The 26,207-nt window shown below is 41.6% G+C and overlaps 1 protein-coding gene across 3 annotated transcripts in view; it reads right to left on the bottom strand.

Moving 5' to 3' along the window:
- LOC142257877 (contactin-associated protein-like 5) overlaps positions 1-26,207 on the bottom strand; it is a 512,033-nt gene that overhangs the window by 14,774 nt on the left and 471,052 nt on the right. For all 3 annotated transcript variants that reach the window (XR_012727671.1, XM_075330145.1, XM_075330146.1), the window contains 3 exons: positions 14,738-14,868; positions 8,664-8,751; positions 710-928 (listed from right to left, as the gene is read on the bottom strand). Coding sequence is in view for 2 of the 3 variants with exons in the window: in XM_075330145.1 (XP_075186260.1) it covers positions 710-928; positions 8,664-8,751; positions 14,738-14,868 (438 nt within the window). In the remaining variant the exon portion in view is untranslated. The remainder of the gene's footprint in view (positions 1-709; positions 929-8,663; positions 8,752-14,737; positions 14,869-26,207) is intronic.

Below are 26,207 nucleotides of genomic sequence, written 5' to 3' on the forward strand. Positions count from 1 at the left end.
CTGAGCAGACAGATGGTATGGGGAGATGCAGGAACAGGAGAGACACGGGACAGGACTGGCAAGTCAGAAGGCGTTGGGCAGACAGACTGTATGGGGAGGGCTCAGGTCAGGACGGTAGCTGGGAGGTAGGACAGATCAGGGAACACTCACGGAGGCCAGACTCACATGCTGCAGAGCAGGAACTATTACTGGCGGTGTTCCAGTAGCAGCAGCACAAAGATATAGCGGCCTGACCACCGAGATGAGGCAGATTGGAATAAGACCCTCCCATGTCCTGTAACCCAGGGGAGAGAGACATGCAATGGCTCAGCAGTGCCTGAGCCAGGCACCGATCATAACCGTAACTAGATGCATTAATGCTGATGGCTGCAATTATACAAAAAACCCCTTGCATTTCTGCACATAGAGAGGCTCAGAGAATCATCTTCACTATTCACGTAAAGAATGCATTCATTAATGCCATTCTCTGTCAAGCGTTATCGGGCCAACTATTTTTTAGGGATGGAATTACGTGTAGAGGTGTAGGAGGCGATTAGCACATTGTAGAGATCCCATGTGACAGTCATTAAGTAGCATGAAAAACACTTGCAAATGAGTCTGGAAGTGCACAATGGGCATATCACTGCATGTATACTGATATCACGGGAAATATCCTCCATGAGCTGGGTTCTGATTGGATAGCAACGCACCGATGTGACAGGACACGTACCTGCAGAAGAGTAGGTGGTGGTGATTGTACTAAGGTCACTTTCCATGATGGATCCGCAGTTACATTCAGTCAAAGAACCAGTGACTGTGACCGGGGCTAAGCTGGGGTGTCGGAGCGCTGCTTTAAGCGGTGCCACTTGGTTATATAGGACAGAAGACAGACATCCGACAAAACCAATGGAGTTTATGTTGGATATTTCTGGGTCAAGCCCTGGATTATCTGTTGGTAGAATAACATTGAATAGAGAGTGGTAATATTATGACTGATGTAACGAGAGACGATAGCGGAGCTTTCTGTACCCACTTATTCTCTTTGATTATTAGCCATATTTCCACAATTCTAATTAAGGGTGCTCTCTATTTCTATGACATTATTAGCTAGAGAGTAAGGGACCGATGTGCGGCACCCCCAAAAATCAGCTGTTACCAGCTCAGTAGAGGCCGGATGTAAACCATGTACAATTACAGTATAAGTCATTGGAGCGGGAACAGATCTGCAGCCACTACACATTGTATACAGCTACAATGTTCTACTATATACAATGTATACATCTAACCACTGGCGGAGGTGGCAATAGCTAAACAATAGGGATTCTGAGTGCAAGGCCCCAACTATTCTGATATGGAATACTTACGTTATTGAGAGGTCATGAATATGTTAGTACTGGACAATCACTTTAATCAAATTTCTATATAAAATATTTAGCATGTGGATATAGAAACAGAGTAAAAAAATTAAAGAATTAGACAGATATCAACTCCAAGTTGTATAACCTTGAATTCTTATTGGATGCAACAGATCAGGTGACGTGTATTTGTCTAAGGCCAGAGTCACACTTGGAAGAAACTCACATGAGTCTCGCATCGCATCACCCAGCACGGCCTGCCGCCCTCCAGACAGGAGCATCTCAGCTGCATAGAAATACATGCAGCCGACCAACCCTGTCAGAAGAGTGTGTGCGGCCATGCCGTGTGATACCAATGCGAGACTCGCACGAGTTTCTCGCAAGTGTGACTCTGGCCTAATGATAAGCATGAGGGCTAAGGAGCAGTTGGGGCAGTGTTATAGTAGTTATATTCTTATACATAAGGGGCAGTATTATAGTAGTCATATTCTTGTACATAGGGGTAGTATTATAGTAGATATATTCTTGTACATAGGGGCAGTATTATAGTAGTTATATTCTTGTACATAGGGGCAGTATTATAGTAGTTATATTCTTGTACATAGGGGCAGTATTATAGTAGTTATATTCTTGTACATAGGGGCAGTATTATAGTAGTTATATTCTTGTACATAGGGGCAGTATTATAGTAGTTATATTCTTGTACATAGGGGGCAGTATTATAGTAGTTATATTCTTGTACATAGGGGCAGTATTATAGTAGTTATATTCTTGTACATAGGGGCAGTATTATAGTAGTTATATTCTTGTACATAGGGGCAGTATTATAGTAGTTATATTCTTGTACATAGGGGCAGTATTATAGTAGTTATATTCTTGTACATAGGAGCAGTATTATAGTAGTTATATTCTTATACATAGGGGCAGTATTATAGTAGTTATATTCTTGTACATAGGGGCAGTATTATAGTAGTTCTATTCTTGTACATAGGAGCAGTATTATAGTAGTTATATTCTTTTACATAGGGGGCAGTATTATAGTAGTTATATTCTTGTATATAGGGGCAGTATTATAGTAGTTATATTCTTGTATATAGGGGCAGTATTATAGTAGTTATATTCTTGTATATAGGGGCAGTATTATAGTAGTTATATTCTTGTATATAGGGGCAGTATTATAGTAGTTATATTCTTGTACATAGGGTGCAGTATTATAGTAGTTATATTCTTGTACATAGGAGCAGTATTATAGTAGTTATATTCTTGTACATAGGAGCAGTATTATAATAGTTATATTCTTGTACATAGGGGGCAGTATTATAGTAGTTATATTCTTGTATATAGGTGCAGTATTATAGTAGTTATATTCTTGTACATAGGGGGGCAGTATTATAGTAGTTATATTCTTGTATATAGGAGCAGTATTATAGTAGTTATATTCTTGTATATAGGGGCAGTATTATAGTAGTTATATTCTTGTTCATAGGGGGCAGTATTATAGTAGTTATATTCTTGTATATAGGAGCAGTATTATAGTAGTTATATTCTTGTACATAGGAGCAGTATTATAGTAGTTATTTTCTTGTACATAGGGGGCAGTATTATAGTAGTTATATTCTTGTATATAGGTGCAGTATTATAGTAGTTATATTCTTGTACATAGGGGGGCAGTATTATAGTAGTTATATTCTTGTATATAGGAGCAGTATTATAGTAGTTATATTCTTGTACATAGGGGCAGTATTATAGTAGTTATATTCTTGTACATAGGAGCAGTATTATAGTAGTTATATTGTTGTACATAGGGTGCAGTATTATAGTAGTTATATTCTTGTATATAGGAGCAGTATTATAGTAGTTATATTCTTGTACATAGGGGCAGTATTATAGTAGTTATATTCTTGTATATAGGGGCAGTATTATAGTAGTTATATTCTTGTACATAGGAGCAGTATTATAGTAGTTATATTCTTGTACATAGGAGCAGTATTATAGTAGTTATATTCTTGTACATAGGGGCAGTATTATAGTAGTTATATTCTTGTATATAGGGGGCAGTATTATAGTAGTTATATTCTTGTACATAGGAGCAGTATTATAGTAGTTATATTCTTGTACATAGGAGGCAGTATTATAGTAGTTATATTCTTGTATATAGGGGGCAGTATTATAGTAGTTATATTCTTGTACATAGGAGGCAGTATTATAGTAGTTATATTCTTGTACATAGGAGCAGTATTATAGTAGTTATATTCTTGTACATAGGAGCAGTATTATAGTAGTTATATTCTTGTACATAGGGTGCAGTATTATAGTAGTTATATTCTTGTATATAGGGGGCAGTATTATAGTAGTTATATTCTTGTACATAGGAGCAGTATTATAGTAGTTATAGTCTTGTACATAGGGGGCAGTATGATAGTAGTTATATTCTTGTACATAGGGGCAGTATTATAGTAGTTATATTCTTGTACATAGGAGCAGTATTATAGTAGTTATATTCTTGTACATAGGGGGCAGTATTATAGTAGTTATATTCTTGTACATAGGGGGCAGTATTATAGTAGTTATATTCTTGTATATAGGGGCAGTATTATAGTAGTTATATTCTTGTACATAGGGGGGCAGTATTATAGTAGTTATATTCTTGTATATAGGAGCAGTATTATAGTAGTTATATTCTTGCACATAGGGGCAGTATTATAGTAGTTATATTCTTGTACATAGGGGCAGTATTATAGTAGTTATATTCTTGTACATAGGAGCAGTATTATAGTAGTTATATTCTTATACATAGGGGCAGTATTATAGTAGTTATATTCTTGTACATAGGGGGCAGTATTATAGTAGTTATATTCTTGTATATAGGAGCAGTATTATAGTAGTTATATTCTTGTACATAGGAGCAGTATTATAGTAGTTATTTTCTTGTACATAGGGGGCAGTATTATAGTAGTTATATTCTTGTATATAGGTGCAGTATTATAGTAGTTATATTCTTGTACATAGGGGGGCAGTATTATAGTAGTTATATTCTTGTATATAGGAGCAGTATTATAGTAGTTATATTCTTGTACATAGGGGCAGTATTATAGTAGTTATATTCTTGTACATAGGAGCAGTATTATAGTAGTTATATTGTTGTACATAGGGTGCAGTATTATAGTAGTTATATTCTTGTATATAGGAGCAGTATTATAGTAGTTATATTCTTGTACATAGGGGCAGTATTATAGTAGTTATATTCTTGTATATAGGGGCAGTATTATAGTAGTTATATTCTTGTACATAGGAGCAGTATTATAGTAGTTATATTCTTGTACATAGGAGCAGTATTATAGTAGTTATATTCTTGTACATAGGGGCAGTATTATAGTAGTTATATTCTTGTATATAGGGGGCAGTATTATAGTAGTTATATTCTTGTACATAGGAGCAGTATTATAGTAGTTATATTCTTGTACATAGGAGGCAGTATTATAGTAGTTATATTCTTGTATATAGGGGGCAGTATTATAGTAGTTATATTCTTGTACATAGGAGGCAGTATTATAGTAGTTATATTCTTGTACATAGGAGCAGTATTATAGTAGTTATATTCTTGTACATAGGAGCAGTATTATAGTAGTTATATTCTTGTACATAGGGTGCAGTATTATAGTAGTTATATTCTTGTATATAGGGGGCAGTATTATAGTAGTTATATTCTTGTACATAGGAGCAGTATTATAGTAGTTATATTCTTGTACATAGGGGGCAGTATGATAGTAGTTATATTCTTGTACATAGGGGCAGTATTATAGTAGTTATATTCTTGTACATAGGAGCAGTATTATAGTAGTTATATTCTTGTACATAGGGGGCAGTATTATAGTAGTTATATTCTTGTACATAGGGGGCAGTATTATAGTAGTTATATTCTTGTATATAGGGGCAGTATTATACTAGTTATATTCTTGTACATAGGGGGGCAGTATTATAGTAGTTATATTCTTGTATATAGGAGCAGTATTATAGTAGTTATATTCTTGTACATAGGAGGCAGTATTATAGTAGTTATATTCTTGTATATAGGGGGCAGTATTATAGTAGTTATATTCTTGTACATAGGAGGCAGTATTATAGTAGTTATATTCTTGTACATAGGAGCAGTATTATAGTAGTTATATTCTTGTACATAGGAGCAGTATTATAGTAGTTATATTCTTGTACATAGGGTGCAGTATTATAGTAGTTATATTCTTGTATATAGGGGGCAGTATTATAGTAGTTATATTCTTGTACATAGGAGCAGTATTATAGTAGTTATATTCTTGTACATAGGGGGCAGTATGATAGTAGTTATATTCTTGTACATAGGGGCAGTATTATAGTAGTTATATTCTTGTACATAGGAGCAGTATTATAGTAGTTATATTCTTGTACATAGGGGGCAGTATTATAGTAGTTATATTCTTGTACATAGGGGGCAGTATTATAGTAGTTATATTCTTGTATATAGGGGCAGTATTATAGTAGTTATATTCTTGTACATAGGGGGGCAGTATTATAGTAGTTATATTCTTGTATATAGGAGCAGTATTATAGTAGTTATATTCTTGTACATAGGGGCAGTATTATAGTAGTTATATTCTTGTATATAGGGGGCAGTATTATAGTAGTTATATTCTTGTACATAGGGGGCAGTATTATAGTAGTTATATTCTTGTATATAGGAGCAGTATTATAGTAGTTATATTCTTGTACATAGGGGCAGTATTATAGTAGTTATATTCTTGTACATAGGAGCAGTATTATAGTAGTTATATTCTTGTACATAGGGGCAGTATTATAGTAGTTATATTCTTGTATATAGGGGCAGTATTATAGTAGTTATATTCTTGTACATAGGAGCAGTATTATAGTAGTTATATTCTTGTACATAGGAGCAGTATTATAGTAGTTATATTCTTGTACATAGGAGCAGTATTATAGTAGTTATATTCTTGTACATAGGGTGCAGTATTATAGTAGTTATATTCTTGTATATAGGAGCAGTATTATAGTAGTTATATTCTTGTACATAGGGGCAGTATTATAGTAGTTATATTCTTGTATATAGGGGCAGTATTATAGTAGTTATATTCTTGTATATAGGGGCAGTATTATAGTAGTTATATTCTTGTATATAGGAGCAGTATTATAGTAGTTATATTCTTGTACATAGGGGCAGTATTATAGTAGTTATATTCTTGTACATAGGGGCAGTATTATAGTAGTTATATTCTTGTACATAGGAGCAGTATAATAGTAGTTATATTCTTGTACATAGGGGCAGTATTATAGTAGTTATTTTCTTGTACATAGGAGCAGTATTATAGTAGTTATATTCTTGTACATAGGAGCAGTATTATAGTAGTTATATTCTTGTACATAGGGGGCAGTATTATATTAGTTATATTCTTGTACATAGGGGTAGTATTATCGTAGTTATATTCTTGTACATAGGAGCAGTATAATAGTAGTTATATTATTGTACATAGGGGCAGTATTATAGTAGTTATATTCTTGTACATAGGAGCAGTATTGTAGTAGTTATATTCTTGTATATAGGAGCATTATTATAGTAGTTATATTCTTGTACATAGGGGGCAGTATTATAGTAGTTATATTCTTGTACATAGGGGGCAGTATTATAGTAGTTATATTCTTGTATATAGGGGGCAGTATTATAGTAGTTATATTCTTGTACATAGGGGCAGTATTATAGTAGTTATATTCTTGTACATAGGGGGCAGTATTATAGTAGTTATATTCTTGTATATAGGAGCAGTATTATAGTAGTTATATTCTTGTACATAGGGGGCAGTATTATAGTAGTTATATTCTTGTACATAGGGGGCAGTATTATAGTAGTTATATTCTTGTATATAGGGGGCAGTATTATAGTAGTTATATTCTTGTACATAGGGGCAGTATTATAGTAGTTATATTCTTGTACATAGGGGGCAGTATTATAGTAGTTATATTCTTGTATATAGGAGCAGTATTATAGTAGTTATATTCTTGTACATAGGGGGCAGTATTATAGTAGTTATATTCTTGTACATAGGGGGCAGTATTATAGTAGTTATATTCTTGTATATAGGGGGCAGTATTATAGTAGTTATATTTTTGTACATAGGGGGCAGTATTATAGTAGTTATATTCTTGTACATAGGGGGCAGTATTATAGTAGTTATAGTCTTGTATATAGGAGCAGTATTATAGTAGTTATATTCTTGTACATAGGGGCAGTATTATAGTAGTTATATTCTTGTACATAGGGGGCAGTATTATAGTAGTTATATTCTTGTACATAGGGGCAGTATTATAGTAGTTATATTCTTGTACATAGGAGGCAGTATTATAGTAGTTATATTCTTGTACATAGGGGCAGTATTATAGTAGTTATATTCTTGTACATAGGGGGCAGTATTATAGTAGTTATATTCTTGTATATAGGAGCAGTATTATAGTAGTTATATTCTTGTACATAGGGGGCAGTATTATAGTAGTTATATTCTTGTACATAGGAGCAGTATTATAGTAGTTATATTCTTGTACATAGGAGGCAGTATTATAGTAGTTATATTCTTGTACATAGGGGCAGTATTATAGTAGTTATATTCTTGTACATAGGGGGCAGTATTATAGTAGTTATATTCTTGTATATAGGAGCAGTATTATAGTAGTTATATTCTTGTACATAGGGGGCAGTATTATAGTAGTTATATTCTTGTACATAGGAGCAGTATTATAGTAGTTATATTCTTGTACATAGGAGGCAGTATTATAGTAGTTATATTCTTGTACATAGGGGCAGTATTATAGTAGTTATATTCTTGTACATAGGGGGCAGTATTATAGTAGTTATATTCTTGTATATAGGAGCAGTATTATAGTAGTTATATTCTGGTAAATAAGGAATAATGTTTTAGTAATGTGCTTTTACTCCATTGTGAGAAAAGCGCAATACTTCTAATAATTATACTCTTTTACAGAGTGTGACGTTATATGTTGGATGCGTCTTCACAGGGGTTCTTTAATGCTAATATTTGATCATCGAGAGGAATGCTTTTCTTATATGTACATTCTTGATTGTAAGGGTCAAAAAAGAACAGAAGTATAGCAGATAATGCAGGGAAAAATGGTTTACCAGCAGAATACCTCAATTAAACTGATACATGCTGTAGACTTTTAGAAGTGACACATAATAGCAACAATCAGCTTATAACTCCACAACACACTGCCTCTGCTTTTATCATCTGATCTTTATTTGTGATAAAAGTATCCAAATTATGGTCTCACCTAGAATCTTCCCGAGTGTCAGAGACTTGATAGCTCTAAAGTAGAGATCTGATGACAAGTTCTGCTTCTGCTTCATTGTCTTGTCAATCTAAAGTAAGAAAATGGAAAATAAATATTTGCTTTGAGTAAGAATAAACCTATGGCCATCCATGTCAGATATTCTTTGTATAAAGCAGCCTATAATAGACTTGTGTTGAGCTATGTGTCCGCATTGTTGAAGACCACAAAAATCCCCAAGTTTCATATTTCTTGTTTCATGGTGATCAAATAATTAAATCTGCCAAGCAGAGATAATCTTCATATCCCATTCACGTCCTAAATTCCTATTGGATGACTATAGTAAGGAATCACTCTTTGTATAATATCCTAATGTTGTGCTATTTTATTCTCCAAGCAAATCATGATCACACCTTACTTTTTGGAGTTCAAAAAGCACTAGAAAAGAGTTGATTTAACTGACAAAAAGATGGCGACCGAACAGGGACCAGATATGCATTGTACCATCTATATCTCGAACGAGGAAAGATTTTACAGTGACATTAAACCTATAGCTGCAGCGTAAGGTAAGAAACTTCACTTGCACTGTCTGTTTAAATCCTCCTCCTTTTCTGTTGTTATTTTTATTAAACAGTTTGGTCAAAGAACTGAAATAAATTCCTTTGCTTTTGTTAACCAAGTGTATGTGATGTAATTAGTGTATAAATGGGAAATAGTGGAACTCGTACTTAAGTAATACTTGCTATTTAGTTGGCTGTTTAGGAAAATGAAAAAAAAAAAAAAAAGATGACCACATGAATAAAATAAGTTTTTAGTAGAAAAAAAGTATTAAAAATGTAGAAACAAGAGAAAAAAATAAATACATTAGGATACGGATGCAGAGCTATCTCTCAAGTACATTTAAATTGGTATAGTAACATGTAAAAATACATAATCATGATAAATGGCAGATAAGGTCTCAAGTATAAATTAATTAGTAAGGGATATGTTGGGGCCCATTAAAAAATATTCAAAAATTACACATAAAATGAGGAATATATCTTCATTGCACAAACCCAGTGAATATATAAGTGTAAGTACAAAAATACAAAAAGTGCCTCCCCTCAAATTTTTTTTTATGGAGTAAGTGGGTTAGGTTACCAATATAAGGAAAAATAAATTTGTAAAAATATTGTTAAAAAAACACATTTGTGCAGTGAAGTACAATAATAAAAAATGTTAACAGTAAAAAACAATATCAATAATACAGCAGCATCATATTTACCTTACAGCACCCAACGCGCGTTTCGTCGTGGCTTCTTCAAGGACAATACATTACTCATTTTATGTGTCATTTTTTTAATATTTTTTAAGAGGCAACATATCCCTTACCAATTAATTTATACATGGGACCTTATCTGCCATTTGTCATGATTATATATTTTTAAATGTTAATATACCAATTTAAATGTACTTGAGAGATAACTCTGCATCCATATCCTAATATTTTATTTATTTTTTCTTATTTGTTCTACATTTTTAACACTTTTTCTAATAAAACTTTACTATTTTATTTGTGTGGTCATCTTTTTTGTATTTTTTTGGTTCTTTTAACTCTAATTTGACCATTTTTTGCTCACAGCCAACTGGTTGGTAATATTCATACTTCACTAGTCCAGTGGCTAGCCACTATTATTATAGGTTTGGGTTGTTTAGGAAAATAGTAAAGGATCAACAGAAGGGGTATCCAATTGGCCATCTACTTAAGTAGTGGGCAGTTTCCCAGACCTATGCACAATAGAAAAGTGTTCCGGAACTGTGAAATACGCTCCTAGTGTGTTAAATTGCCTTTAAGAGAGACCTAAACCGGCTTGGTAGCAAGTATATGAAATTTGCTAAGTAGATGAGAACAGCATACATCCGAGAGGAGAGCAAAATGAGTGGTCAGAGACTTTGAAAGCAAGAATGATGTAACAGATGGTAAAATTATGTTGGAAAATATGGAAATGCCCACAGAGGGGCATCTAGATGTGTCTAAGTGGCAGCTGTTCATGTACTGTGTACAGTGTACTTAAATCTGCCAGCCAGAGATAAGCTTCATATTCTGTTCACACCCTAAATTCTTATTGGATGACAATGGTAAAGCTGGGGTGAAGTGTTACATCTTTTGATGTGAATTTTCATTTCTTTGTGACAGTAAAAAAATCTTTCCTCTCCAACATTAAAAAAGGAATCATTCTTTGTACAGGGACCAGATATATTGTACCATCTAGATCTTGAATGAGGAAAGATTTTCCAGTGACATTGAACCTAAAGCTGCAGCGTTAGGTAAGAAACTTCATGAAACAGCAGTGTGGTTGGTTACAAGACAATAGTTTGATGTCTAAAGATAAGCAGTAAAAAATGTAACTGAGCAAGTGATTTGATGACTATGTAGAGAAACCTATATGGGATGGGTAATACAGTGCTGTACGAGTGTCTTGACAATGGACTTTGCAGTGTAAAGGCCGCTTTACATGCTGCGACATCACTCAAGCGATCTCGTTGGGGTCACGGAATTTGTGATGCACATCCGGCCGCTGTAGCGATCTCGTTGTGTGTGACTCCTATGAGCGATTTTGAATCGTCGCAAAAGTGGTCAAAATTGCTCATCGGTGACATGCCCCCCTATTCTCGAATATCGCTGCTGCTCGGTGTACGAAGTAGTTTGTCGTTCCTGCGGCAGCACACATCGCTATGTGTGACACCACAGGAATGAGAAACCTCACCTTACCTGCGACCGCCCGCAATGATGAAGGAAGGAGGTGGGCGGGATGTTACTTCCCGCTCATCTCCGCCCCTCCGCTTCTATTGGGCGGCGGTTCGTTGATGCTGCTGTGACGTCGCTGTGACGCTGAACGAACCGTCCCCTTAGAAAGGAGGAGGTTCGCCGGTCACCGCGACGTCGCAGAGCAGTTATGTACATGTGACGCTGCCGTAGCGATAAGGCAACGATCACACGATATCGCATGTACGATGGGGGCGGGTGCTTTCACGCTCGACATCGCTAGCAATTGCTAGCGATGTCGTAGCGTGTAAAGCGGCCTTAAATCAGATGTGAATGCACATATTTTAAAGTAGGAAACACGATCACCCCCAAAAAATCTGATTTGTAGATATGGGACTTATTGTTTGCAGACATTAGCTTTCAGGGAAGAGAACTGTGTAATAGGTTTCAGATATCTCTCTTTTTTTGTTATTTTTGAACATTACTGTTTATTTTTTCCATCTGTCATATAAACTACAGAATATAATCCTCAAATCTTGTAATCCACAACCACTGTATACACGTCTAATGGAAATGTCACTTGCAATGTGTAAGAAAGTCATTATAATTGGTTTAGGCACAGTAATAACGTCATACCAAGGGAAATGCTGTTTAAATTAACAAAGCCTTGGACACAGAAGAGTGTCTATAGAAACACGCACTATATGTTTTATTATTATTTCTATTTTAAGGGATCCCAAGGTAAAAAAAACTATTTCTTTGTAAGGGTTCAACAGTCTCATAATCTGAAGGTCGTAAGGGTTCAACAGTGAGCTAGCGTTAGTTTTCGCATACATAGTAGGAACTTTTTCATTTAAAGTGCACCAATCACCAGGAGTGTCCTATATAACCTATAGCCAGTGCTATACTGGCACTATCAGGCTGAGTCTATACATATCTGCAGTGGTCAGCTTGGATGTTTAGGTTTTGAAACACAAGCAAGTAAAGTTTATAAAATTGGCAGCTGCTTGAGTGACAGCAGCTGAGGATCAGATAATATCTGGGGACTTTTTATGCTTATTCCTTCCTGTTTTCTGTTAGAATTAACATAAGTATTAAACAATCGACCTAGCAGAACCTGTGTGAGGTTATACCCATGTGACCAGAAGGGGCGGGGCCTTAGACAACAGAGCTGATATCAGGAAGCAACATTTTCCTATTGGCAGAGGCCGCGCCCCTTCTGGTTACATGGGTATGACCTCACACAGGTCCTACTAGGTCGATTGTATAATACTTATCCCCTCCCCCTGTTAGAATTAGCATAACTATGAATACCCCCCCAGATATTATCTGCTCCTCAGCTGCTGTCACTCACGAAGCTGCCAATTTTATAAACTTTACTTTCTTGGATTTCAAAACCTAAACATCCAAGCTGACCACTACAGGTATGTATAGACTCAGCCTGATAGTACCAGTATACCACTGGCTTTAGGTTACATATGAAAACCCTGGTGATTGGTGCGCTTTAACACTGATAGGACATGATTCATGTTGACTGATCCATTAGATATTCTGGATTATTGGACTGTTCAAGGGGTTTTCCACTTTTACAAAAGCAAACATGCGATGTAAACTAATACATTTGGACAGTACTCACTTCCTTAAGTCTAATGCAAGTTCTCCGCCACTGTTCTGGTCATAGTGCTTTGGCTTCAGCCGTGACCTCAAAAAGCTCACATCACGGCTGCAGGCAATCACTGAGCTCCTTCGATTGACCAAGGTAGATGGTGCTGACCACTGAGCTCAATGAGTGTCTGCAGCAGTGACATCATATTGAAAGCTACTATCATCAATGCAGCCAATCTTTGATCTCAGCGTCTCAGCTGAGTTAGATGGCACATCCTGCTGAGTTCATTAATTGGCTGCAGTGGTCACATTACATTGGCAACTCTCTTTCCTGCTGCAGCCAATCATTGCTCAGCCAAAGTAGATGGCATGTGTAGCATCCAAGGATAAGGGGTACTCAGTTCCGGGCAGAACAGGTTTTGGGGAAGTCACGGTGGTGGTTGTTACCCGGTTTCGTGCCCTGGGCCCTTTTTGTAATGGGGATATATACAGGGGAGAATAAGATAATGTTCACATGTGACGCCACTTGCGGTATTGCGGCTAAGTATAGGGAGCCGCCGCTGCAGAATGTCTCTACTGTGGCTGGTGGTATTAGCAGCTAGAATGGTAGACCCTCCGCAAGTAGGGTATTGCCCCAGAGGGTGTATGGTGCAATGGGCGTTGGAAAAAGGTAGTCCACACAGGTGTTTAGTGCAACTGGTTTACTCACTGCTGGTAGATGTTGACTGGTTGCCCGAGGCCGGCTGGTTTCGCCTCCAGGTCCCCTTCGTCCCAGTGCCAGTTTGGTTCTCTGGTACCTTCTTCCCCTGCACCCGTCTCTGGTAAGTGGGTCCCCATGGTATGGAACACTGGGGGTCCCCGTTCTGTGGTTTGTCCACCTCTGACCGCCTGACTGTAGTGTAAACCTTGTGGGGTTGGAGTCTCTGGTCCTGTACCCGGTTCTTCCGTTGCTACTGAGTCTTCGGATTCTTTAGGGTCAGCAAGGTCCTTGATGGTCCCCTCGCTGTACAGGTGTTAACAGGTCGTACTGGAGTTCTTTTCTGTCATAGGGTCCTGTACCCAGTCGGCGCGTAGTTCCGGGAGAACTCCACTGGCAATTACCTCTCCTGGGTACCAGGTCACCGTTAACCCGCATCAGACAGTCTCCTCTCAACTCTCTCCAAGACTGACTACTGTCTTCCTGTGTTCTGACTCTCCTCAGTCTGCCCCTCCCACCTGGCCAACTAGTGGACTGGAGTGGCTCCACCTCTAGGCGGCCATCCATTGGTCCCACCCTAGCTGGTGGGTAGCTGGTAGGGGGATTGTTGGGGAAAACTGGGATTATCTGGGTTTTTGTTGGTTCCGGCACTGGGGTTCTGGGTCCCTAAGGGGGTAGACCCTGCATCCTTGTGGGGATGCAGAACCTTGTAGCACCCTGATGGTTTCAGAGGTGCTACATATGAGCCTCTAAACGTAATGATTTACTGCAACGGTGATGTGAGTTAACAAAGCAACATCAGCGCAACAACCAAAACACTGAGACTGCAGCAGTGATGGAGAGGAGTCGCTCCTCCCGGGGAGACTGAATGTGGTCTGCATTTGCTATTTGACGTCACTGGCAAGTTTGGAGATAGGAAATCCCATCATTAAAAAGTAAAGAAATTTTAACATAACATCAGCAGAGTGTCCTCGGGGTCTTTGCACAGCAGCACATGAGGACTATGTGATCTGAGAATGGTTACTTTACCTGAATGGTTAATTTCCGCCCTTCTCTGCTGATCTTCACGTGGTGAAGTTTGCGATTGTTAAGTCTCTCCGAATCTAATGTGAAAACATAGGATCCTTCCTTACTGAGTTTGTATCTGACTTGTAGACTTCCTAAAAAACATAAGAAGAATGTAAAATCATGAATCAGTCACGTTTCGCCCTGTCCTCACACCAAAACGTATCACTTGGGATTTAACAGTAGCGGCTTTGCCAAACTTTCCCAAAGTAGGTGATCAATTGAATTGTTCCCTATTCCTGTCTTTTTCCAGATGCCAGAGTATAATAAATGTATGCTGTCCAAAAAAACCCCCAAAAACACTCACCTCACCACTTACCTCTCCGGCCACCCAGGAACCACCCCACTACTTTCTGCCAGCCACTTAGTTTTTCTCCTTCTGGCATTGTGTGCTGCATCTCCATCTTCTTCATTATAAGCCAGAACTTCTGGCCCGGTCACTGTAAGGTTGCAGCACACGTGATAGTGACCGGATATCCTAGCTTATAATTAAGGGGCTGGAGATGCGGCGTGCGAGTGTGGAAGGAAGAAGACTAGATGTCATGCAGCAAGCATTGTGGTGGCCGGTGAGGTGAGCATTTAGGGTTCGGTTTCACTAGCGTATAACTTCCGATGCAAAAGAATCGGAAGCAATTTGCTAATGACCCTCTGCTGCGAGCGTCATCTGAGGGTCATGCGACAGTGATGTGATCTTGATGCAGCTGATGAAAGACACATCACGCTTACTTCACTTTGAAATTGGAAGATATCTAGCAGTGCCACCAACTCAGTTACCAGAGGGACCCAGGTACATCTCATACGCCTGCGCCGGGGCCATGGGGTGACTTGGTACCGGGCGGCAGTTCTGCACTTGGAGCGCCACGGTGGTGTGGCCCAGCTCTGTGTCCCCGGTGGTGTCATTTAATATAACGGAAGGGGATGATGATAGTTCATTTGTGATGCCACCTGTGGTATGCGGCAAGGTAGGTGCCGCCGCTGCGAGATGGGGCTCCCCGGAGCAAATGGTGATGCAGCTTAGATGGTGTAGCTCCCCACAGGTAGAGCTGGGCCCCAGGGCAGATGGGGGTGGTAGTAGTCTATGATGGCGGGTGGGCGCAGGCAAATAACGGAGCAACACAGGGATGCAGTCTCAAGGTTTTTACTCACTGTAGCCAGTTACACATGCAAGGGACCACCTTTGGAGTGCCAGGATTCAGCGTGATGGGCTCCAGCCGATCCCGGGCAGCTCGGAGGTAGAGTTCGGTGCACCTTTCTTAAGTATACTCTTTCCTGGTCTTCTCTGCACTTGCTTCGTCCTCCTGCCTTGCGCCCTCGCTCACTGAACCCTGTATCAGTGCCCGTAAACCCTGTGGGGCACCGTGAAGCTCTATCCCTTGGTCCTTTTGGGTCACCTTCCAATGAATTTGTGTGCGGTGTATGGCTGGTTGGTTTTACTAGAGGAGCCCGTAGGTTATACTCCTCCAGCCTAAGGACCAATTCCAGGGGTGCGACCTAGTCTTTCCACCTGTAGATTATGTGTGGAACAAGGCCACGGAAGGTTAACTTCCGTGGTCTCTAGGACCCTTTCTGCTTGTGTACAGGCTGAGCAGTACCTGCTATAGGCCGCGAGTCTTAGCTCCTCCACTGCTCCACTGACTTAACTCCACACTTCACACTGTGTGCCCACTTTGTACTATGTGTTCCCACTCTTACGACTCCACCCCCACAGCCTGGCTTTGGGTATAATCACGCCCTCTGCTATGTCTGATGAGGTGTTTGAGCCTTGGTGTCGTGCTTTGTGTAAACCGGTGTTGACCTCCTCCTTACCCAGGATGGAATACCACACCTCTGGCTGAGGTACAGTACCTCTGTGGCGACTGAAGCCTCAGGGGTGCCACACATCCATTTAGTTTTTAAAGAAGTCTTGCCAGAGTTGATATTCATGAAAGAATTGATTTGAGAAGGTCATACCCTCTGATGACTGCCACAAGGTGAATGTGATGACTGTCACAAGGTGGCGCTAGACACTACTTGTATGCAGTAGATGGAGAGGTAGTCAGACAGGCTGAGATCATAAACTAGGAGGGCACAACACTACATGAGGGGCAGACAGAATCGAGGTCAAGATACAAGCCGAAGGTCAGGGTCCAGGAGAGTGCGTACAAAATACAGAGAGCAGGCAGGGACGTGGTCAGGAGGAAGCCCAAGGTCAGAAACTGGGACGTCACAAGAGAAACGGTGGAGAACTGGCAGAGACGGGTAAACAGCAGTCCGGAGTTGAGAGACCAAGATCTGAACACTGAGCACCACGGGAGACAACAGCAAAACTGTAACCAGGAAGTACGACTGGCGCAGTCCTGAGCTAACACGCTCCCTAATGAAGCAGAGCAATCACCAGAACCAGAAGCATCTGTGAGAGCACCTCCCAGGACCAGCGTAAAACACAGTGCTTGTGAAACAACCCGCAGAGCATTCATCTTGCAAAACGCTCTGCACCATAGGCAACATATACCGGCTCTGCAGGAGAGCATAGCAGAACAATACAGAATGTTCTGCACATCAGAATAGTGACACCCTCGCATGGAAATAAGGCCAAGTGTCTTGAATATGCATAAAACTGGGGTGTAGAAAAATTTACTTTGCTCCTAATTTCTTTTTGCCTTCCTGAGTTTTATGGACTTTGGTCAGCGGACGGCGAGGCTTACTTGCAGACACGCGGTTAAGCACTGCTGGCGTGTGTCTCTTCACCTTTGCATTCCCTTACATATTTACTGGAGCAAAACTTTGTTCTTTTTCTCATTACGACTGTTGATGATTTACACTCTCCTGTGATTTTCATATGTGACAATTAGTTATTTAGAATCCTTGTAATACAATAATGTAGTTACAAGTTACTGTATTTCCGCAGAAATCACAGCTATCCTTATTGTAGTGCTGTAATAAGACTCCTTTCTGTTTGTTACCAGTGTGGATGAAACACTGAGTTTTGGATTGAGAACCTATGTGTGCCTCTTTACTACGTCCCTGCCATTGCCTACCAGATCTGATTTCTTACAGAGAGTACACTAATATACAGTTCAATGAACACACTTCATAGTTGTAATGCTTGTCACAACCGTACGGGGTCGTGTGAACGGAAGGGTGGTCAGGAGAGCCAGTGGTCTGGTAACAGGAGGTCACGTATAATCATAAGGGGTAAACAGAGACGTAGTCAGGGCACAATCCGAGGGTCACAATACCAGAAGAAGAAGGGAGCAAGCAAAGATGTAATCAGATAACGGTCCAGGGCCCAATACAGGAATAGGGAGGGGGCAGAGGGAAGTCCAATAACAGTCCGAGGTCAGAATACCAAGATCAGAATACAAGCAGACAAACAAACTACAGTAACACAGCAGAGTTAGAGACTACAACTAGCAGAGATCTGGGGGAGCAGCTCAGTAACGAAACCTGAGCAATTACCCGGAAGATAAAAAAAATAAATAAAAATAGATCTTTATTTTTATATAGTGCTAACATATTCCACAGCGCTTTACATACATCAGGAACACTGTGGGGCTCACAATCTAGAGTTCCTATCTGTATGTCTTTGGAGTGTGGGAGGAAACCGGAGTACCCGGAGGAAACCCACGCAAACAGATGGAGAACATGCAAACTCCTTTCAAATGTTGCCCTTGGTGAGATTCAAACCCAGGACCCCAGTGCTGCAAGACTGCAGAGCTAACCACTGAGGAACCGTGCCAACCAAGACAATGGAATGTCTGAGTAACCAGCACCTCCCAGAACCAACCTGGACTTCAGTATAGTAACCAAGCTGCTAGTTCATTATCAAGGACAGCGCCGCAGAGCATCTCCAAAGGCAAGATGCTCTGCACAAAGGAATAGCCACACTGCCAGATCTGTAAGTGCCGTAGTGCATCTCCAAAGGCAAGATGCTCTGCACAAAGGAATAGACACACTGCCAGATCTGTAGTGCTGCAGAACATCTCCAAGGGCAAGATGCTCTGCACAAGGAATAGACACACTGTCAAATCTGTTAGGCGGACTTTGCACACTACGGCATCGCAGGTGTGATGTCGGTGGGGTTAAATCGAAAGTGACGCACATCCGGCGTCGCAGTCGATATCGTAGTGTGCAAATCCTTTTTGATACGATTAACGAGCGCAAAAGCGTTATTATCGTTTCATCGGTGTAGGGTCCGACATTTCCATAATGCCGGTGCAGCGACAGGTACGATGTCCCTCGTTCCTGCAGCCGCACATATCGCTGTGTATGAAGCTGCAAGAGCGAGGAACATCTCCTACCTGCGTCCCGGCGGCTATGCGGAAGGAGGGAGGTGGGCGGGATGTTTACGTCCTGCTCATCTCCGCCACTCCGCTGCTATTGGCCGCCTGCCGTTTGACGTCGCTGTAACTCCGCACGACCCGCCCCCTTAGGAAGGAGGCGGGTCGCCGGCCAGAGCGACATCGCATGGCAGGTGAGTACATGTGAAGCCGGCGTAGCGATAATGTTCGCTACGCCAGCAATCAAAAGATATCGCATGTGTGACGGGGGCGGGGACTATCGCGCTCGGCATTGCAGCATCGGCTTGCGATGTCGCAGCGTGCAAAGTACCCCTTAGCGCCGCAGAGCATCTCCAGGTCTGTGAGATGCTCTGCACAGAGAATCATGAATATAGTCTACTAGGTATGTGGTCTACATTATTCTGACTACTATAGAAATAAAAGCTGATATTACAATAAGCGTTGTGAAGATCTGCTGCCGATCGTGAGGGATCTCGCTGCTCATGATCCAGCTCATCTTGCTCATGACAACTCCTCATGTCCAGCCTGTTTATTCTCACGACGGCAGGAAATGTGAGGGTTTTTTCACTCTCTATTTTCATCGTTTTATTTATTTTTTGTTTATTCTCTTTAGAAGCCGACAAACTGTGAAAACGAATTAATTCCGTGACGCAACATGCAGCCAAGCAAAACCGCTTACAAAGCCGCTTTCAGGACACATTCACAGGTGTAATTTCTGAAGAACAAAGGCTCGGAGAGAGAGAAAAGACGGGATCCGGCAAGATGAAAACAAGGAAGGGTGAGAATTCAATTATCATCCTCCTCCTCTGAAGTTACCCCTCGCGTGTCCTCCACGTACCAGGAGCGGTGACGCCGTGCATCTCGTCATCGAATGTTAACCAATTCCACACAGTCATGAATGTGCTGAGATGCCGAGCGTCACTGCTCCTGATATGTGAAGCACATACGGGGAATTCCAGAGATGGATGGTAAGGCTGCTTTCACACATCCGGTTTTTCATGTGCGGCACAATCCGGCGCTTTGCAGAAAAAACGCAACCGTTTTTTTTTGCCGCCGGTTGCGTTTTTTTGCATAGACTTTCATTAGTGCCGGATTCTGCCACATAGGCTTGTGTTCGGTCCGGTTTTTGCCGCAAGCGGCAGATTTAGCCGATGCGGCGGCCGGATGGAAGGCTGCCTGGCACGTTTTTTTTGTCCGTCAAAGGCTGCTTTCACATCTCCGGTTTTAGCAGAGCCGGCCAATCCAGCTCTAAAACCTATGCAACAGATGTGGCGACAAAACCGCATCCTTTGCATAAGTTTTTGACATGCGGCCCGTCTGGTGTTTGCCGCTTGCAGCACGCTACTGAGCATGCGCAGTGGGAAAAAATGCATGCGACGACCGGATGTGGTGTTTGCCGCAGGACGCCGCATGCGCATGTGGCGTCCTTAGGCATGCATTGCAAATCGCGCCGCATCGGCCGGATGCGGTGCGATGTGGGTTTTTTTCCCGGACAAAAAAACGTGCCAGGCAACGTAACATCCGGCCGCCGCATCGGCTAAATCTGCCGCATGCGGCAAAAACCGGACTGAACGCAAGCCCATGCGGCACAATCCGGCACTAATGAAAGTCTATGCAAAAAAAAACGCAACTGGCGGCAAAAAACACGGTTGCGGTCTTTCTGCAAAGCGCCGTATTGTGCTGCACAGGAAAAAACGGATGTGTGAAAGCAGCCAAAAAAAAACGCATCGCGCCGCATCCGATGTGGCACAATTTGCAATGCATGCCTATGGACGCCGCATGCGTTTTTTTCCACTGCGCATGCTCAGTAGCGTGCCGCAAGCGGCAAAAAACGGACGGGCCACATGTCATAAACTTATGCAAAGGATGCGGTATTGTCGCTGCATCCGTTGCATAGGTTTTAGAGCCGGATTGGCCAGCTCTACTAAAACCGGAGGTGTGAAAGCAGCCTAAGTGAATTTTCACCCCTTCTTGTTTTTGTCATTTCAGATCCTGGCATCTCCTTTACATTCCAAGCTGGAGCCTGAATTCTGTGCCCGCTATTGGGAGAAACCATTATTGCTGTGAGTAAACTTCCATAATTCTCTGCTTTTCATTGTAGCAAAATATACAGATTTTCTCTTCCTAATAGACTTCACTATATCTCACCCAATACAGCTCAGCAGATCAAGCTCTACACTGAAAGTGATGCAGAAGGAGTAATAGAAGAATTGTGAATGCAGCTCTGAAGGCAAGTAGAGCACCAAACAGGGTTTAGCTAAAAACTACTACAAGAAAAGTGATAGAATTACAAAGTATAAACATTCCATAATGTTTGTTACAAATCAGCGCCGCCGTCGCCGCAAGCAGCCCGCTGTGGTTCCTGCTATACCCAGGCGCTAGCCGCCATTTTTGGCCGTGCCTCGGGTCGTCCAGCTGGCTGCTTCTTCCTCCATGTCTAAGTGTGGAGAGGCAGCTAGGGCGCATGCGCGAGCCGATTTGCCCCAGCCAAAGCCGATGTCCAGTGTTTCGCCTCGTGAGCATGCTCAGCCTCACTGTGCCATTCCTGAGGCTAAGTCCTCAGTTCAGGCTACTGAGCATGCTCCTTCACTTAGTGCGAAAAGCCTCTTTGCTCAGGTACTTGGACCCCGTTCTGTGTCCAAGTCCTATGATGTGCCTACTGAGCATGCTCAGGCTGATTATCTCATTTCTGAGACAAAGTCTGTGGTTCAGGCTACTGAGCATGCTCAGGCACTTAGTGCATCAGAGGCTAGGTCCGGTAAGGACCTGACTGGGCATGTCCGTGAGGTGGCAGGCCCTGATAGGCTGGATAACATCAGGTGTTTGGATGATGTGGCCGCTCCGGACTGGCTCGCGGAGGCCCGCCCCTATAACCTGGCTCCCCACCATTGGTCATCAGATGATAACTGGTAGGGTGTTTGGGGCGGTGCTGCCATTGTGTCATCAGTGACGTGGCGGTTCCGGATAGGCCGCTGGTGAAGTCACTGATGATGTGGCACTCCGCTATTGGCCCCTGGAGGTGCCATTGTGGCTCATCCTAGGTTTGGGGCCGACACTAGGTGTTAAAAGGGCCTGGAGAATGCATGGAGGTGCGCATTCTTCACATACACATTAGTGAGCCACATTGCAGCTACACCCAATTTTTCTCGAAGCGGTAGGTAGAGGTAGGCGTCCAGTGCCTGTCATACCAAGATTTGTGGCTTGGCACGCTAGGGTCAGGCGCCGCGCTTCCCCTCCTATCGCTCCAGTCCTGTTGTAGCAGCTCAGTGGAGGTAACTGGGCTGCGGTTGCTGCTCCAACTGTCCTCGGTGTGTCCCTTACACAAAAGGAAAATGTACCCCAGGACCCCTGTGGTGCTAACAGGGGAGTTCCTGGTTTGGGTGTGTGATGTTTAACTTGGATCAGGCTCCTATTATTTCGGAGACACCCAGCTCTGCGCCAGCAGCTCCTTTACCATCTGGGAGTACGGTGGACCCCGACTGGCGATTGGGATATTCACCACCTTATCCTAATCTGCCAGTCCCCCCGTAATAATGTTCAACTATCACATTTTTGAAACATATGATTCAAGTTGTCCAAGTTGATTGAATGGTTGTAATTCAGACAGTTATGACTCCTGACGCTCTCATGCACATGGGCAAACACATGGCTCATGAGATATACAGTTCATAAATGTAAAGTAATACACTTAAGACAGATTCATCATATAGCTCTATATACCATAAATGGAAGTAAACTCGAGACTACAGAACAGGAGAAGGACTTGGGTATTCTCATTACAAATAAGCTGAGCAGCAGCACTCAATGTCAGGCAGCAGCTGCTAAAGCAAACAAGATTCTATGGTGTATAAAAAGAGATTAGATCCCGGGATCCCAACGTATTGTTACCACTCTATAAATCATTTGTAAGGCCACATCTGGAATATTTAACCCAGGTTTGGGCTCCACAGCTCAAAGACGGACAACTAGTTTATAACATGGAAAGGCCTCTTATATAATAAAAGTTGAGAAAAGTTGGGCTTGTCTAACGTAAAAAATGACCTCTCAGAGGAGATATCATATATATATATATATATATATATATATATATATATAAAAACGTGTGTGGTTATTACAAGTTACTGTCACATAATGTATTAATTTCAAAGACTGTCAGAAGGAGGTTTTTGCAGGCATCGCCAACTGTCCGGGCAGCGTCAGGATCTGGGGACACTTCAGATTTTTGTACTCTCCTCGCTAACTTCTGTGTTCAGCGCAGGACGACCTGGGCATCGACTCACAGACCTGTAGTTCATACGCAGGCTAGCAAGAGGTAATCTCTGCTAGACTGCTTGTTTTAGCTTCTTTAATCATATGCTATGGAAGAGCCAGTCATATTTACTCCCTCTTATATATGCTGGCTGGACTCTCACATTAGTGCCAGCTATAGCTTGACCATACTGGCCTGGAGTGGTGGATTTATCCAGGCTTACTGGTGCTTGTGTGCGGATGTGGGGTTAACCCTTGGTGTCCTTTTGTTCCAACATTACTTCTCTTGCTTTTCTCTTTAGTTTCTTACTGTTTATTCCTGAGTTTGAGAAGGGTAACTGATTTTTTTGTTATTCCAGTCTGCCTTATCTGTGTTTCCATCATATTCCTGCCCCAGTCTGCCTTATCTGTGTTTCCATCACATTCCTGCCACTTCCTTGGAGGAGGGAGAGAACACATTAGCTTTTTTCAGGGTATACCAAGGCACAAGACTTCAGCATCTCCACCATTAGGGGTAATTTGAAAGTCAGGGATAGTCTATGGTCCCCTAGTATGAGGGACAGCAAGGGAACACCTGCCCCTCACTATCCCACTATTACAAAGACCTTACAAAGGACCAAAAGGGCATTTATTATATGTAAAGGAAATCGAAATTCAGCATCTAAATAGGAGATAGTTCTTTACAGCTTTAGCAGTTAAACTGCAATGCCCTAACTCAAGAGGTAGTATCATCATTGAAGTAAGGACTATTCCCCACCCAGCTGTTTGACTGGCAGCGTCTATTCTGTGCAACTTCAATCAAATTAGATGTCATTCAAGAAGAAGGTGGTGGCCTTCGCCGGGGAATAGAGCTGGAGTGACAGAGGCTTCAGATCTACAAATAGATCTTCAGCCTCATTTGCATATCAATTTGAAAACTGATTTTTCAATAACAGAGCAACAGTCTGGTCATGTAAAGGTATTGCAGGATTGGGATAAAAGGCATGTGGTAGATGGGGGTCCTATTATAGATTCTGCATCGGGGTCTGAGAGGTTTGCATTATGCGCTATTTTAGCAGTAATGTACTGGAACCCTCAGATTACAGCTCTGCAGCCTCAGTGGTTGTGAGGAATAATAATAAAGAATTGAAGAATAGTAAGTGCTGCCATCTGCAAAGCCCGCGAAGAAACCTGCTTGTTAATTAGCGTTTCCCCCCAAGGGACTGGAATTTGTTCCATTTGCGGGTTGTAGCGGCAGCTACTGAGATAAAAGCGCGGATCTGCAGCTCCTCCACAAGCTTAATTATGACTCAAAAAGTGAGTAAATTATCAGAGAAACAAATGAGCCAAGCAATATATATACCAGATTACAAGTGTGGTCTCCGGCCGAATGGATGAGTGGATAATCAGCTGCTCAGCGCACACGTTTATGTGATACAGCACGAGCCCCTGAGTCTGCACCATTCATCATTCACCAGGTGACTGCAAGCGATATAATGCAATAATGCTGCACCGCCATTCACAACCAGCAGGAATGCCCTAATAGGTGGGGGTCCGACCGCAGGGACCCTCACCAATCAGCAGAAGGGAACATTTTTATACCCTTTACAAAATGGAGCAGCAGATCAAATGCCTGAACTTCTCCATTCATTCTCAATGGGACTGCCTAAAGCTGAGCGCAGCTCTTGGTAGCCCCATTGGGAATTAATAGATTGACAGTCGAACATGCACACTAATGATCCTTTCTAGGACTAGCCATATTGCCATGATTCCTCTGTGCAGAGCATCTCGCAGAATAGAAGATGCTTTGCTGCGTTTTCCTGGATTACAGATCTGGCAGTGACAATTCCCCTGTGCAGAGCATCTTGCCCTTGGAGATGCTCTGCTGTGCTTTCCTGTGTTACTGAGCTAGCAACTTGATTGACAGCGCAGGATTCCATGTTGGTGCTGATTACTTAGGTGTTTCTCCTTCCTGGTAATTGCTCTGCTTCTTTACTGATCATGCTCGCACAAAACCTTGCCAGTTGTATTCTCTGATTCTGCAGTTGTGCTGTTGGCCTGTGTCTCTGCTAGTGTTCTGATCTTTGTATTCTAACCCGGGATTGTTATTTGACTGCCCACTCACCATTCTAGTTGTGACCTCCTGGCTTTTGACATCGGACCATTACCTGATCCAGTCTCTGATTTCTCCTTGAACCTATTATGTGCTTTCCTGAATTTCTGACCCTTGGTTTGTGACCTGACTACGCCTCTGTTTACTCCTTGTCTGTCCTCCCATTACCAGACCCCGCTTTCCTGAGTAGAAACGAAAGCAAATCCAGCGCCTTGGTAGGGAGACTCGAGTGATAAAACTCCAAACTTTATTGTATCAAAATTAAAATACAAAAATTCCATGACTAAGACCTCTACTGGTCGAAACATGTAGGAATTTTTCCTCTGTCCGTGGATTACTTTTTCTTGTCCCCCCGCATAGTGGTCTGTATTTTTGTATTTTAATTTTGATACAATAAAGTTTGGAGTTTTATCACTCGAGTCTCCCTGCCAAGGCGCTGGATTTGCTTTCTTTTCTGCACCGTATGTTCCTGCCTAAGTCCGGGCGTTTTCCTGTGCGCCGCCGGCTTTCCATGGAGTGAAGAGGGGTGAGCTGGAATTCTTTTCTATGCTTTCCTGAGTACTCTTCCATTCATACTACCTGTAAGTAGTGACTGGCATTACACATATACTTTACAGGGCTGTTGGCCAAATGATAGTTCGGCTGATCAATTGACAATCTGCCATATCATTCAATTCTTCCACACACATGAGCAGTCATTCGGCCGATTGCTCGTGTATTCTCTAGAAGAAAACTGCTGACTGAGACGTAGTCCAGCAGCTTTCCTCTAAGATAACTATGTGATCAGCAGTCCGAACTCACACGTGCAATCAAT

The sequence above is a fragment of the Anomaloglossus baeobatrachus genome, chromosome 12 (genome assembly GCF_048569485.1).
Source record: "Anomaloglossus baeobatrachus isolate aAnoBae1 chromosome 12, aAnoBae1.hap1, whole genome shotgun sequence".
NCBI lineage: Eukaryota > Metazoa > Chordata > Amphibia > Anura > Aromobatidae > Anomaloglossus > Anomaloglossus baeobatrachus.